Raw genomic sequence first — 15,249 nt, forward strand, 5'->3', positions numbered from 1 at the left:
CCCTGCCTGGGGTACCCCTGACCCAAAGCCCTGCTTGGGGCACTCCCTTCCCCCTACCTGGGGTACCCTCTCACCCCACAGCCCTGCCTGGGGTACCCTCTGCCCCAGAGCCCTGCAGCCGTGTGTCTGTGTGTCTGTGGGTGCATGTGCTGGTGTGTCTGCAGCCGTGTGTGTGCTGGGGAGGTGTGAGCACCTGCACTGCCAGCGTGTGCCTGTTCACCTTTGTCACTGTGTCTGTGTGTGTGTGTGTCTGTCCACGTGTCCGTGAGTCTGTCTGTGAGTTTCTGTGTGTCTGGGTGTGTCTGGGTGTATGTGTCTGTGAGCTTGGCTGTGAGTCTGTGTGTTTGTGTGACCCTGGCTGTGTGTGTGTCTGTGAGTCTGTCTGTGAGTCTCTGTGTGTATGTGCCTGGGTACAAGTGTCTGTGTGTGTGTGTCTGTGAGCCTGGTTGTGTGTCCATCTTTGTTGCAGCTGTGTGTGCCTGTGTGAGTCTCTCTGTGAGTCTGGTTGTGTGTCTGTCTGGCTGTGAGTCTGTGTGGCTGGCTGGCTGTGAGTCTATGTAGCTGTATGTGTGTGTGTCTGTGTGTCTCAGTGTGTGTGTGTCTGTCAGTCTCTGTGTCTGTGAGTTTGGCTGTGAGTCTCTGTGTATCTGGCTGCATGTCTGTGTGTCTGTGTGTCTGTGTGTGTGTGTGCCTGTCTGTGAGTCTCTCTGTGACTGTGTGAGTCTCTGTGTCTGAGTCTGACTGTGAGTCTCTGTGTCTGAGTCTCTGTGAGTCTGTGTCTGTGTGTGTGTGTCTGTCTGTGAGTCTCTGTGTCTGTGAGTCTCTCTGTGTGTCTGTGTGTCTGCGCGTGTCTGTGAGTCTGTCAGTGTGTATCTCTGTGTCTGTCTGTCTGTCTGTGAGTCTCTGTGTGTCTGTGAGTCTGTATGCAGCTGCATGTGGGGGTGTCTCTGCCGGCAGAGGGGGTGTGTGTGTCTGCGTCTGTGTGTCTGTGTGTGCCCTGTGCACACCTGCACCCCAGGACCGCTGCCACACCCCTGCCTGCACACCTGGGGGGCCCTCAAACAGCCCCAACCCCCCTGTTTGCCACTGGCACCCCCCTGTGCCCACCATCACCTGCCAGCAGTGCTGGGTCATGGATCGGGTCCCCCGAGGGCCAGGACCCCCAGGACCCCCAGCAATGAGGACACAAAGCTCTGAGGTGCTGCTTGCGTGGGCTCCCTCCCAGCAGCACATATGGGGTCACGCCTGGCTACCCCCCCAACTGTCTGTGGGGACTTGGGGTCCCCTTGGGCGGGTGATCAGGGTACAGTGGGGTGGCAGAAGCTCACCTAGCCAGACACTGGGGATTTTAGGGATGCCATGGTTTGCCAGAGGCTAATCTGGCTGGATATGGGATATTGGGGTGTCACGAGGTGGTCAAAGTCAGACACAGGGGGCTGCAAGGAGCTGGAGGCCAACCTGGATGGGTACAGGGTGCTTGGGTGACAGGGGCTGACAACAGCTGACCCAGACAGATATGGGGTGTCAGGGTGCTGTGGGGTGACCCCACTGGTTGTGGGGGTTTAGGGTGCTGCAGATCAACAGATGGTGACCCCCCCAGATAGAGGGTATTGGGACACCTAAATCCAAACCCCCTGGCTGTGGGGTGTCAGGGTGCTGTGGGGGTACAGCCAGGCAGTTACAGGGCTCCCACCCCCATCCCAGAGCTCCCTCCACAGCACCAGCTGCCAGCATCCCACCGCGCTCTTGAGTAGTTAATAAGTTGCAGAGGAGATTTTTGGAGCAGGCAGGGAACAGGTAGGAGCAAGTCCGTGTCCAGCAACCACATTCCTGGGCAGAGGGGGGGGCTGGAAATGCTGGCATTACCCCCAGCATGCAAAGACCGAGGGGGGACACAAGCACCCCACAGCCATGGGGCTGTGGCTGACACGTCTGAGGGGATTGCTCATGCCTTGGGATATTTTTCCTTTTGCCACTGCTAGCTCAGGTTGTCGGGGTGACGCTGCCGGGGTGGTTACGTGCATTATCTGCTTCCTTCAAGGCCACGAGACTTGTGCAGGATGAGTAAAGATCATTATCAGTCAGTCAGAGTATCCCTGACAGTGCTCCCGGCCCTGCACGGTGGGAGCAGGAGGGGGCTGGGCAGGGGTAGAACGTGCTCCCATGGTTCCTGCCAGGCCGGGAGCACCCGTGGGTCCCCTGGAACGGGGACACAAACCTCAGGGCACAGCGAAGGGGTTGCACTTTGCACGGTGATGCAAAAGTGCCCAGTGCTCACCGAACCCCAGTTAAACGTGAGCACTGATAACACGCTCCAGAAATCAGCCAAACCCTGACCCGCCAGTACCTCCAGGGAGGAAAGGTGAGCCCTTGGCATTTCCACGTCCCCAGAAAGGGGGTTGGCAGGTCAGAATGAGTCTGGTGGTTGTGTTTCCCGATACCTATCACCCGAAACCAAGGGGATGGCCGTGGCAGGTGGCGTTTCTCCTCCTCCCGCCCTTCTCTGGTTACTCGTCGCCATCTCTGCAAACAAAGGGGAGGGTGTGGGACGCAGGTGACGGTGACGGAGGAGCGCAGAGGAGCGTCCAGCAGGCAGCACTGAAACCCCACCCCGGGCCCGGCCGTATAAATGCCGCTGCGCACAGGTGAAAGCCGATCCCCACGGGCTGCGAGCGGCGGCAGGTGACGGCGACGGATTCGGTCGGTGGGTTCTTCTTTGCCATCGCTCGGAGCGTGTCACTGAACCGTCCACCATGTCCATGGGGCTGGAGATCGGCGGCGTGGCCTTGTCGGTGCTGGGGTGGTTGTGCAGCATCATCTGTTGCGCGTTGCCCATGTGGAGGGTGACGGCCTTCATCGGCAACAACATCGTGACGGCCCAGATCATCTGGGAAGGGCTGTGGATGAACTGCGTGGTGCAGAGCACGGGGCAGATGCAGTGCAAGGTCTACGACTCCATGCTGGCGCTGCCGCAGGACCTGCAGGCCGCCCGCGCCCTCCTGGTGGTGTCCATCGTCCTGGCCGTCATAGGCCTGATGGTGGCCATCGTGGGCGCCCAGTGCACCCGCTGCGTGGAGGATGAGAGCACCAAGGCCAAGATCACCATCGTCTCCGGCGTCATCTTCCTGCTCTCCGGCGTCATGACCCTCATCCCCGTGTGCTGGTCGGCCAACACCATCATCCGGGATTTCTACAACCCGCTGGTGATCGACGCACAGAAGCGGGAGCTGGGCACCTCGCTCTACGTGGGCTGGGCGGCCTCCGCGCTCCTGCTGCTGGGGGGGGCCCTGCTGTGCTGCTCCTGCCCCCCCAAAGAGGACAGGTACCCCACGGGCAAGGTGGCCTACTCCGCCCCGCGCTCCGCCGTCACCAGCTACGACAAGAGGAACTATGTCTGAGCCCCCCTCCCGGGATCCCTCGGCACCCCCCACCCCACCCCACTCCACCCACCCACCCACCCCGGGACCCCCACGGCCCTCGGTGGGGCCCGGGTACGGCAGCGCCGGGGCGGGGGGGGCGCGAAGGAGGGGACCAGGCCGGCGGCGGGGTCAGGGCCGGGCTGTGTAAATAGAGACAGTTTCGGTTAAACACGAGGCAGTTTCGGGTCGGCGGGAGAAGCGGCGCCCGGCGAGGCCCCGCCGCGCCGATGGGGCAGGATGGGGGCGGGATGGGGACGGTGCCCCCCCCGGCGTGTCCCCCCCATCGCTGCCGGCCGGGCACCGTCTGTCCCTGTTACGCGTGGTCTGTACCGGTTACATTTGTCAATAAACGTGTCCTGTTTTGGTACTCGAGTGTCCTTGGGGTGTGGGGGAACGGGGAGGGGAGCAGCGGGCTACAGACACCCCAAAGGGACACCCTACACACCCTGCAAGGGCAGCACCGGGACGGCACCGTGGTGGGGACCGGAGGGGGCTCAACCGCACCCCTCTGCCCCAGCCCCGGGGGTCTCTGCTCGGGTGGCGGGGGGGGCACACCCGTTACCCCACTGCGGTCGGGAGGCATTGCCGGAGCCGCTGGATGCCTCGGAGACACTCCCTGCCCGCCGGTCCAAAGTCTGGGCTCCCCGGGGAGCCGCGGGGCGCTCCCCCCCGCCCGGGGAGCCGCGCTGGGGCGAGGCCGCCCTGCCCGGCCGCTCCCCGCGCCCTCCGCCACGCTCGGCCGGGCAGGGACAAAGGGGCAGGAGCCGCCGCGGCAGCGCTGCCGGACGCCGGCAGGCGCGGGTGCCGCTGTGCCCGCGGGCTGGAGGGCAGCCCCGGGGCCCGCCCGGCTCTCCCCGGCGGTGCCCACCCCGGGGCGCTCCCCCCGCACCGGCTCCGGGGGCGGCGGCGGCCCCGCCGTGACCTTCCCGCGCCCGCAGTGCCGCCCCCCGCCGCTGGGGGGCGCCAGAGCCGCGGGGCGGGACCGGAGGAGGGGCCGCCCACGAGCACCGCCTCACGGCCCGCGCGCCGCCGCCGCCACCGCTGCCGCCGCCATGATGCTCCGCCGGCTGCCCCGCGCCCCCGCCCCGCCCCGCCCGCCGCCCACCGCCGCCGCCCGCTCCCTGGGCACGTAAGGAAGGGCCCGGCTGCGCGCGGGGCGGGGGCGGCGGGAGAGCTGCCGGGAAGGGTCCCGGGAAGGGTCGCGGGAGGAGCGGCGGGACCGCTAGACGGGCCTTCGCCACGCCCCCCTTTCCGCAAGCCACGCCCCTGCGTTGAAGTGCCCCTCACGGCGCGGCGGGTCTGGCCACGCCCCCGAGTGTGACCACGCCCTCCGACTGCGCCCTCCTGTTGTGGCCACGCCTCCTTCCCCCTCTCCCGCCCGCACCCCGGGCCCTCCCTGATATATTTTAATATATTTTTATATATTTGACATTGTGTGGTGGCTCGAGACTCAAAGAATCCCAGGATGGGTCAGGCTGGAAGGCACCACAGTTGGATATCTGCTCCCACCTCCCTGCTCAGGCAGGGCCAGCCCAGAGCACAGGGCACAGGATTGTGTCCAGAGGGCTCTGGAATATCCCCAGGGAGGAGACTCCAGCCCCTCCCTGGGCAGCCTGTTCAGAGCTGGGGCACTGCCCAGGGAAGAAGTTCTTCCTCCTGTCCAGCTGGAGCTTCCTGGGCATCAGTTCCTGCCCGTTCCTGCTGGGCCATTGCTGGGCCCCCCGAGCAGAGCCTGCTCCATCCTCTGCCCCCTCCCTGCAGCCCCTGACACACAGTGGGAGGTCCCCTCTCAGGCTCTGCTCTGGAGGCTGAACAGCCCCAGCTCCCTCAGCCTTTGCTGCTCAGGGAGATGCTCCAGTGCCCTCCTCATCTTCACAGCCTGCGCTGGCCCCGCTGCAGGAGCTCCCTGGCCCTGCTGTGCTGAGGAACCAGACCTGCCAGGGCTGGGCAGAGGGGCAGGGCTCATCCCTCTACCCCCCACACCCCTGGCCATGCCCCCACACCCCTCTCTCCCCCCGCAGCGCGGTGCCCCTGGCCCACGTGGTGCTGGAGGGTCGCAGGGACCGGCCGCCCCTGGTCCTGCTCCACGGGCTCTTTGGCAGCCACGGCAACTTCCAGACGGTGGCCAAGACGCTGGTACGACGTGGGAGTGGCAAGGTGAGACCCAAGGGGGCCCCCCCCGAGGAGGGGCACAGTGAGCAGTGCCCACAGGGTGACACGGTGCCCCTGCCCAGGCAGGTGCTGACAGTGGACGCCCGGAACCACGGCGGGAGCCCCCACAGCCCTGAGATGACATACGAGGCCATGAGCCTGGATGTGCAGCACCTCCTGAGCTGCCTGGGCATCGCCAAGTGCATCCTGCTGGGACATAGCATGGGTGGCAAGACTGCCATGACGTTGGCCTTGCAGCGGGTCAGCAGGCATGGGGCTCTGGGGTCGGGGGGAGCAGGCTCGGGGGGCTCCTGGGGGGGTTGTGGGAAGGGGGTGGCACCCTTTGGGGGTGTTCACCGGTGCCAGCCTTGTCCCCAGCCCCACAGGGCCTTGTCTCCATCAGGGTGGGGTGCAGGAGCAAGTCCATGTTCACCAGCCCAAAGCTCTGCCCTGTCCCTCCAACACCAATGGAGAGGGAGCTTGGAGGTCTGTGCGAAGCAGAGGGACTCTGGGAAGGGCACACGGAGGTCTCTGCTGAAGCAGGAGGGAGCAAAGAGCCTCCAGGGAGTCTGACTGGGAGCAGAGCCCTGTGCCCCCTCCCACAGGGGAGATCTTGGGACATCCTGGCATGGATGTGCCCTGCTTGTGTCCCCAGCCAGACCTGGTGGAGCGCCTCATCTCTGTGGACATTGGTCCCAGCTCGACCGCCCCCGTGTCCGAATTCTCTGCCTACATCTCTGCCATGAAGGAGGTGAAGGTCCCAGCTGGCCTGTCCCGCTCTGCAGCCCGACAGCTGGCTGATGACCAGCTGCAGCCTGTGGTCAAGGTAGGAAATCCTGTGGGAGATGGAGGTGCCAGAACATCCAGGTTTGTTACTGAACAGTGCACCGTCCCCTTTCGTGGCAGCTCCCACAGCTCAGACAGTTCCTCCTCACCAACCTGGTGGAGGCGGAGGGCCGCTACGTGTGGAGGGTGAACCTGGAGGCTATTTCCCGGCACCTGGAAGATATCATGAACTTCCCTGTCTTCCACAAGCCGTATCCGGGCCCCACACTCTTCCTGGGAGGGTCTGACTCACCCTATATCAGGTGGGACTGGAGAGAAGTGGTTCCAAGTCTGTGGTTTGACCCCTTGTGCTCTTGGCAGCTGCTGAGGGTGGGGAGGGGTGGGGGAGGCCCTGAGCGAGGTCTGTGCCTCCAGCAGTGACACTGATGCTGGAGTGAGGGGGAACCTGGGGAGGGGACATGGTCAGACCTGGGATCACTTTCTGTGTGGGGAAGGGGAGGGAAGATACCAGGAGGGACCTCTGACCGTGGCACGTTCCCTTGTCCTGCAGCTCCAGAGACTATCCGGAGATCCAGCGCCTCTTCCCCAAGGCGGAGATCCAGTACATCAAAGGTGCAGGGCACATAGTCCATCAGGATAAATTCGAAGAATTCATCACTGCTGTCCTCAATTTCCTGCCACAGGTGTAGCACTGGGGACCAGGATTTCTGCAAGGACCATGTGGGTCCTGAGGAGCTCTAGGCAGTGACACAGGGCTTGGGGCTCTGTGAGGGGGGGCTCAGCTGGGACTGGCCGCTCTCAGTGCAGTCTGATCCTGCCTGCAAGGCTCTCCCATCCTGGTTCTCCTGCAGCCGGAGTGGAGAGGGAACTCCATCCCGCTGATCTCCCCTGCCACCTCGCAGGGACACAGGGTGGCACCAGCCCAGGACACCGTCCTGCCTGCACCGGAGTGTTGGGCACTCGGAGGGGGCAGGAGAGCCCTCTCGTTTTCCTGCTGCCAGACCCATCCGTGGATCTGGCTGTGACTTTGCAGAACGTGCAATAAAGCTGAATCGGTGCCAAGGCACAACAGGATTTGGATGTGGCTGTGGAGGGCAGGGAGGGTGCGGGGGGCACAGGGAGGGGCTCTCACTTGCCAACAGTGACAACTGGACTGGGGCCTTAATGTGACGAGCTGTGGGAGCAGTGCACAAGACACAGGTCTGAGGATCTTTCTTGGCTCCCAGGGGAATCACATCCTTGCTCCACCTCTGGGGCAACACGAGGATTGGGGAGCAGGGGAATCTGCCTCCTGAGCAAGGAGATGCTGCCAGCCTGTGAGGGGGAGGCATGGAAACCCCCCAGAGTGCATCTGCACAGCCTGTCCCAAAGGCAGGGGTCCCTTTCTCCCTGAGCTCCCAATGATTTCTCCCCTCCTGCCTGCTCTGCATCCCCCCGTGGCAGCATAACACCCACCCACCCTCTGTGGGCTGGAGGCAGAGGAGCGGGGTGTCTGCTGCAAAAATCCCTTTATTGGACAATGGGTAAAGCCAGGGATGGGGGGGAAGTGGCTGTGGTGGTGACACATCATCTCTGTCACAGCTTGGGGTAGGCTCTGTGTAGGGACAGTGAAGAGAGACACTAACCAGCTTTGCACTTGGTGCTCCCCAGGATGAGTTTGCTCAATCTGAGGTTGTTGGGAGGCCCCAAAGGGGAGGGAGGATGGCAGGCCAAGGATGTTTTATTCCAGGCCTGGCTGTAGTTGGCTGGCAGAGGGGGCACCAGGGGCTGGTTGGGCGATTTGCTGTGTTCCTGCAGAGCTGTTCTTGTCTCTTCCCCTTGTTCTTTTCTGACAAAGTGCATTTTTCAGGAGCAGGGCTGTGTTGGCCTTGAGCTTTCTGCTATGTTACCTCAAATTCAAACACTTTTGCTCTCTGTGTATTATTTTTTCACCCGTGAAGAACATCAGACCAAGAAGTTCCTGAGCCACTGGCTACTGAAACGAGTCCCTTGGGTGCCACCAGCCAGCTGGGGGGTGAGGCCTGGCCCCAGCTATCAGCACACAAGACCTTTGGACCAAGCTGTGAGCTCTGGAGCCCAGGGTCAATGGGGAATTTCTCCCCACTCCTTCCTGCTGGCCAGGTCCCAGGTTTGGGGCACGGACAAAAGGCTGCCACAGAGTTGTGAGGTGAAGAGACAGGAGGTCAGTGGCCTGGGAAGAGATGGAACTTCCATCTGGTGGCATCTGCTGAGGGAATTTAGCAAAGCATTGTTGGACCTGGGGCGAGGGAGACAGCAGGGAGAAATGAGAGAACTTTGTTCCCTGCATGGGAAGGGTGCAGGGAGTCAGGAGACATCCCAGGGGCATGTGTCTGGTGCCATGGGCTGCACCAACATGCCAGGCTCGTGTATGCTCATAACATGTCAGGGTGCTGATGTCTCCTGAGACCCAGCTGACTTCCCAGGCCAACCCAGACCTGGTTTTGACTCAGCCTACTCCCAAGGGGCCTGCTGAGAAATGGCCTGTCCTGGCCTGAGCTCTGCTCCCAGCAGGATTTCTGACCCTTGGCACAGCTGGTTAACCACAGAGCTCACCTTCAGGAAGAGCTCCTCTAAGTGGCTGTTACAGGTGTGGTTTGAAACTGCTCTGGCAGGCACTAGATGAAAATGGAGCCTGTTGATGACCCGGGGGGGTCCCTGTTCAGCCCTGCAAGGGACAGCCACCCCCAAGAGCCCTGTTGTCACAGCATAGGGGGGCTCAGAGCAGTGACACCAGAGACACCCAACTGCCCCTTGCCTTCCAGCCTTGGACACTCCCCAGGGCTGGGACCCATTCCAGCATCCCACTGGAGGTTCTGGGAGCCCCAGCACGTCTGGGAGCAGACGATGGCCCCTCATCACTCACCCAAGTCAGCAGCCAGGCCCAGCTGCTCGGCCAAGGTGCCATCCTGAGGCTGTCAGTGGAGATGTGGCTGGGCCCTTGGAGCACAGTGGCAATGAGGAGCTGAGCCTATCCACGCACATCCTGCATTGATCCTGCACCTCTTCCACCCCACTGAGGCTCAGAACCCCTTGGGACAGCAGGTGGCCCAGCAGCCCAGAGGTCAGTGGGTTGTTCACATGCTCCACAGACTTCCCCCATGTTCTGGAGCAGCTTGTCTGCAGGGAGGCACCATCAGCCCCATGTCACAGCTCCAGCTGCCTCACCACCCCCTCCGGGTGCTTCCTCTTCCTCATCACTCCTCTACCTGCTCCCCTTTCCCCATCACCTCCCCTGGATGCTCCCCTTCCCCATCACCTCCTCTGGGTGCTCCCCCTGCCCCATTGCCAACCCAGGGTGCTGCTCCCTCCTTCATTTTCCAGCCCAGAGGTTTCCCCTGCCACCACCCACCTCCCCCTTTTGCCAGCCCAGAAAAATTGCACCAGGGAATGCATTTGCATGGACCCAGCAGCCACTGAGAAGGGAGGAAGCTCCCAGCCCTCTCAGAGCCAGGCATGGGGCAGCTGCACTCACAGCTGGCAGCCCCAGTGCCAGGCAGGGATGGTTGTCCTGTGCCAAGGACCAACATCCCCTCGTGCACACCCCCAAACCCTCCAGACCTGTCTGGGGCTGGGCTTGGCTCATCCCCTCCAGGGGCCACAGGGAGACACCACCTCGGGCAGCAGCACCTCATCCTGGAACAGCTGTCCAGGGAGGGCGTGGAGTCTCCCTCTCTGGAGACGTTCCAAACCTTCCTGTCTCACCTGCTCCAGGTGACCCTGGCTTGGCAGCAGGGTTGAACTGAGTGATTGCCAGAGGTCTCTTCCAACCACATCCCTCCTGTGACTCTGTGATGCACACACGGGCCCAGCAGCCCTGTCTCCATCCCGCAGGAGCCTGGAATGTAAAACCTGGGCTGTGAGAAAGCCTGGGATTGCCCCAGAACTACATCAGTGAGGCAGGCTGAGCACAAGGCGAGACCTGGGTGGGAATGGCAGAAGTAACGCCAAGGATGGGGAAACTTAGGGACAGGGACACAGGCACATCCACCCCGGGGGAGGCACATCCACCCTTGGGATGCACATCCAGCCCCTGGGATGCACATCCAGCCCCTGGGATGCACATCCAGCCCCAGGGAAGCACATCCACCCTGAGGGAGGCACACCCAGCCTTGGGATGCACATCCACTCTTGGGAGCCTCATCCACCCTTGGGATGCACATCCAGCCCCTGGGATGCACATCCATCCTTGGAATGCATATCCAACCTCGGGGATGCACATCCATCCGTTGAATGCATATCCAGCCTCGGGGATGCACATCCACCCTTGGGAGGCAGAGGGATGCAGCAGCTGACCGGGGCTGGATGCGGGCCGACAGAAAGGGGTGATAGAACGGTGAGGCCTCACGCTCCCTTGACCGTCCCGGTGGCTCCGCAGGCAGCGAGGCCCGGCCCTGAGCCAACCCTTCCCCCCTCCCCGCGCCATCCCGCCCCGGCCGGGGCACCGGAGGCGGCGCTGCCGTGAGGGGCTCGAGTCCCGGAGGTCCCTGATGCCCCAGGCCGGGGGTCCCTCATGCCCGGGGGTCCCTCGGGCCGGTCCCGGTGAGGGCTGAGGGGGTCCCGGCCCCGGGCGGTCACGTGACAGCACACCCCGGCCCCCCTCGCTCGTTCCTGAGGGGAAGCGCCGCGCGGCCTCCCATTGGCCGCGGCGGGACGCGCTGTGATTTCTCATTGGCCGCCCGGCGCCGGGTCCCGCCCCCCCGCGTGTCACGGGATAGGCCTGGCGGGAGCCGCGGGGGGCGTGGCCTGGCAGCCGGCGGCGCTGGGCGGGGACGCGTTCCGGGCGCTGATTGGCCGGGGGCGCCGGCGGTGCCGGGCGCTGATTGGTGGCAGCGCGCGCGCCGGTGGCGGGGGGGCCGGGCGGGAGCCGCACGCGGCAGAGGCGGGAGCGGCGCGGCCGGAGCCGGGCGGGACCCGCCGCGACGGGGCAGGTGAGACCGGGGGGCACCGGGGGCAGGGGGCACCGGGGGGGCCGCCGGGAACCCCCTCCCGCCGCCCCGGCGCTGCCGCTCCTCCTCCCCGCCGCCCGGGCACCGCGGCCTCCCCGGGGCCTGTCCGTGAGGGGCGGCACCGCCCGGCGGCGGCAGCGCTGAGGCGGCGGTCCCTCCGCCACACCGGGCGGGGGCGGGTTGGCCGCCACAGCCCTGCCCTGCACCGCTCCGGCCCTGCGGCGCTCGGGGCCTGGGCCCTTCCCTGGGCCGAGCCCGCGGGCCCCGCTCGCTCCCCCTCTCCCTGGAGCCGCGGAGATCCCGCCTGGAAGCGCCTGGAGGGTGGGAGGTTCTTGTGCCGCCGGGGAGCTGATTCTTGTTCGCACCCGGTTACCCCCCGGAGGTCACGCGGGGTTGGGTTTTTGGAGCAGGTGCCTCCCCTCCGTATTGGCAGGAGCTGGTTCTGGCTGTAGTTTGGTGGTGTTGCAGGTTGGACGTTTATTTCGAACCCCCTCAGCTAACGTTGTGTTGTCAACATTGGCTTCCCTGAAGCGTCTGCAACGATGCCTTTGGGTTTTCCTGCTGAATTAACTGAAGGGGGATGAACTCAAAATAATCCGTGTTAAATTGGGGGTTTCTGGGACGTTACTGAGGACAGTATGTCAGCAGCCTCATAAGGGTCCTGCTGGTGATTTTGGCAGTGACCTGAAGGAATTTTGCAGCTAAAAAGCTGAGGAAGTGCATGGGAAGCTCAGGGTGCTGCGTGGAAAATGGGGATCCAACACAAGGGGTCTGGTTAATTTGGCACTGGACTTTGGGGAGGCCACATGTGTTTTACCAGAGACAACAAACTATTCTGGGAGAGTCTGTAATGGGGATGGAGAGACAAGGGAAAGAGGAGTGGTATCTGTCCTAGGAAGCAGGAATTTTTGCCTGAGATTATGGATATATTGAATGCAGAAAGCCAGGCTGGAGGTGGGCTTTGGACTCTCACTATAAAGGAGGAGGAGGAGGAGGAGGAGGAGAGGGAGCATTAGATCAGCTCCAACATTGGTGCAAACACTGCTGCCCCTGGGTTTGGTGCCTGTGTGTGGTTCAGAGCTGGTGGGAAACTGTGCAGAGTTCAGAGATGTTGGGATTAAAGGTGAAAAAAGCTGCCATGTGGTGCTGAGAACTCCATCTGCTTCCTCCAGCGAGAACTTGAGAGGAGATCTGGCCAGTCTGCATGTGGAGGACAGAGGTTGGACACTGGGAATTCAGTCTGGCTGGGGGTGGTACGTGTGCATGCAAACCAAAATGTATGTGTTTAAGTGATAGAGCTTCAAGCACGAGAACAAACTTCCCAGAGTCAGTGATGACTTTGTGTGGGTCGCCAGCTTTTACGTGGAGTCTCCATATTTTCCTTTTTTTAATAAAAGCAGCTGGGCTGGCAGCCCCGGGAGTTCTGGGGTCTGCTCTGCTTGGGGGGTCTGTAAGGTAGCTCTGATGTCTTTCAGGGAGTTTGCTGGAGGATGGATTTCTAAGTCAACTGGGATGAAGACTGGGAAATAAATTGAGAAGTTTCACTTATTAATTTCTAGGAACATCTGAGTTCCCCTTTCCTTTGCTGTGTTTGTAGGAATCTTTCTCTGGCTGTGACAGTTATTTAATGCATCTGAGAGAGCCTGAACAGGGACATTTCCTCAGAGGTATGGCTGCTGTGGGTTTTGTGGCAGGGTCCTTCCAGCCCTTCTGTCTCAACAACAGCATCACTTACCTGTCAGGTTGGGCTGTAAGAAGCCAAAAGGAAGGAAAAAACCCCCCAAAAATCCAAATCAAGGGAAGCTTTGGGGTAGATCTTGCTTTGGAGGAGGCTGCTCTGCCAGCTTTTATTGTGATCTCGATCTGCCAAGTATGCACTGGCCTGCTTTTGTTTTTTGTTTACGTGGGGCTTCTCAAAGTCTCCCTTGTCCCGGCGGGAGCGCAGGCAATGATGTGAGCAGCCCTTCCCTATCCTGGTCCCTGCATCTCACTGAGCTTTGCTCTCCTGGAGGCAGGTACCAGGCCTGCCTGGCTCTTGGCCACCCAGTTTGTGAGGATTGCTCCAGGAACTGGGCCTTCTCCTCTGAGAGACGTGGTTTAGTCTGTGCTGTTTGAGACGGAGCTATTCCCACTCCTCCTCTCTCTCCTCTGTTTTAGAGGCTGCTGTCAGCTGAGGGAGAGGCTTGTTCTCAGTAATACCTTGATAAGTGAAGAAAAAGGAGGTTAGAGAGAGCTGGGATTGTTTCTGGGGTTGCACTGAGTGTGTGCAGCGGTGTTGGAGATGACTGAGCATTGTTTCACAGCAGAATCCAGCAGTGTCATCTAACCCAGATTATTTCCATCAGGGAGAAATGTTAACAGGAACAGTAAAATCAGTGCTTGCACATCACACTCAATTCCCAGGACAGACATGTTCCCCCAGGAATTAATAACTAGCAAGCAATTATGAAAGCTCATACCTTTCTTTTCCACCTTCCAAGGCAGCTCCATCCACGTGTTCCTGGATTTCCAGCAGGCTCTTGACGTGAGACTCTTACTGCTCTTTGCAGAACTAGATCAGGGCCCTTTTTAGATAATGATGAATGGAGACCAGAGCTGTTTAAAAAATTACTTTGCTCTTAGCAAATTAGCGTAACGGATTAATCCCTGCTCGTAATCCCTGGCCCATTCTCCAGGAGGATGGCACGGAGGAGCGGGGAGGAATTTTGTCTGGTCGCTCCCCGCTGCTGTAATTGCTTCCCTTCTGTTCTTCCCCGGCACTCCCGCAGTTCCCTGAGCTCCCAACAGCCCCAAAGGATAGGATTTCCCCTCGGAGGGATCAGATGATTAGCTTATAAATAGCAAATGCCTGCTCAGGCCCTGCTTTCCAGGGGGGTTGGTTCCTGTCTGGTACAGCCTCATCCGCACCTCGCGGCCCGGAGCCGAATCCAAGGGAATGGGGATGCTTTCCCTGAGGGATGGGGAATTTCTACCCAGAAGGAAACTGAGGTGCTTCAGCTTTGCAGCCAGAGCCTCAGAGGTCGGGATGGATTGGAAGGCTCTGGCAGCAGCAGTGCACCATCGTGCTGGGTTCGCTGGAATAGCGCCTGGTTTCTTGCCTGCGCGGGGAAATCGGCTCTTTTCCCTGGGAATGGGAGCTGAAATGGAACTGGGGGGTTGAATCCTGCTTGAAATGAGCCCGTTTTCCTGCCAGAGAGCCTGTGCTGCTGCTGGGGAGCCTTTGTCTCAAGGCCCGAGCTCTTTGGGCTGCACCTCACCCCTCTTCCCTTCCCTGCCGTCTCTTTCCCTCCAGCTTTCCTGCATTTACCTCTGGTCTGGCCAGTCTTGTGCTGCTGAGGGTCTGACACACGTGGAGGTTTGGGTCTGTCGGGACTTCCTCGTGCTGAGGGTTGATGTGGAGCCTCCCTTTGCTCTGTCATACCTGGGTTTACCTCGGAGCTGGAGGAGCCCCTTCCCAGGAGGGATGGGGATTGGATTGCGGGAATAGTTTTGCCTGGGATTTGTTCTGCAGCCTCGCTCTGCAGCGATCTGTGCGTGGTGGGCTTGGGAGCAGCATCTGCCATTCCCAGCAGAGAAAACTTTAGTGGGACAGAGCAACAGCAAAACTGAACAGCACACACAGCACCCTCAGAGCAGCTCTGTAACAGCAGGGACTTCGTTGTCACTTATTATTTTGACCGTGTTGCTCTTTCTCAGTTGAGAAGCCCTGAAATTTCTTCTTCAAAAGGGAAAAGCTTGCCCAGAGCCTATCCCAAGAGAGGAGAGTTGTGTGTCGGTATATTCTGTTTCAACATGTATCAAGTTTCTGGCCTCAGAGGTTTCCTTTTATGTTGTGAGCATTTGTAGGCCCTTTATTCCCCTCAGTCTCTGATGGAGAGCATTACTATCTACCTGCCCTCCCGGGTCCTGTTGCTTATCTTCTAGGT

At 61.1% G+C, this 15,249-nt stretch overlaps 3 protein-coding genes across 5 annotated transcripts in view; all 3 read left to right on the forward strand.

Annotated features, from left to right (window-relative positions):
• Window positions 1-2,565: 2,565 nt before the first annotated feature.
• On the forward strand, window positions 2,566-3,786 carry LOC116796853 (claudin-3-like). The gene has a single exon (XM_032707803.1). It carries the CDS (start codon window positions 2,754-2,756, stop codon window positions 3,396-3,398), a length of 645 nt encoding a protein of 214 aa, XP_032563694.1. The 5' UTR covers window positions 2,566-2,753; the 3' UTR covers window positions 3,399-3,786.
• A 688-nt stretch (window positions 3,787-4,474) lies between these two features.
• Window positions 4,475-7,425, forward strand: ABHD11 (abhydrolase domain containing 11). 2 transcript variants are annotated; one of them, XM_032707473.1, is made up of 6 exons: window positions 4,475-4,548; window positions 5,441-5,576; window positions 5,658-5,831; window positions 6,226-6,396; window positions 6,477-6,658; window positions 6,907-7,425. In XM_032707473.1, the coding sequence occupies exons 1-6, from the start codon at window positions 4,475-4,477 to the stop codon at window positions 7,043-7,045; spliced, it is 876 nt and encodes a 291-aa protein (XP_032563364.1). In that variant the 3' UTR covers window positions 7,046-7,425. The 2 variants fall into 2 exon arrangements, with proteins under 2 accessions (XP_032563364.1, XP_032563365.1); XM_032707474.1 differs by lacking the exon at window positions 4,475-4,548 and having other exon boundaries at window positions 5,474-5,576; window positions 5,654-5,831.
• Window positions 7,426-11,237: 3,812 nt separating this feature from the next.
• MTMR4 (myotubularin related protein 4) overlaps window positions 11,238-15,249 on the forward strand; it is a 57,542-nt gene continuing 53,530 nt past the window's right edge. Inside the window, exon 1 of one of the 2 annotated variants that reach the window (XM_032707535.1) lies at window positions 11,238-11,305. The gene's annotated coding sequence lies outside the window, so the exon portion shown is untranslated. Of the gene's footprint in view, window positions 11,306-11,863; window positions 12,577-15,249 lie in introns of those variants that run through there. The other variant, XM_032707537.1, reaches the window with a different exon arrangement.

Source organism: Chiroxiphia lanceolata, chromosome 20 (assembly GCF_009829145.1).
Source record: "Chiroxiphia lanceolata isolate bChiLan1 chromosome 20, bChiLan1.pri, whole genome shotgun sequence".
Classification (NCBI taxonomy): domain Eukaryota; kingdom Metazoa; phylum Chordata; class Aves; order Passeriformes; family Pipridae; genus Chiroxiphia; species Chiroxiphia lanceolata.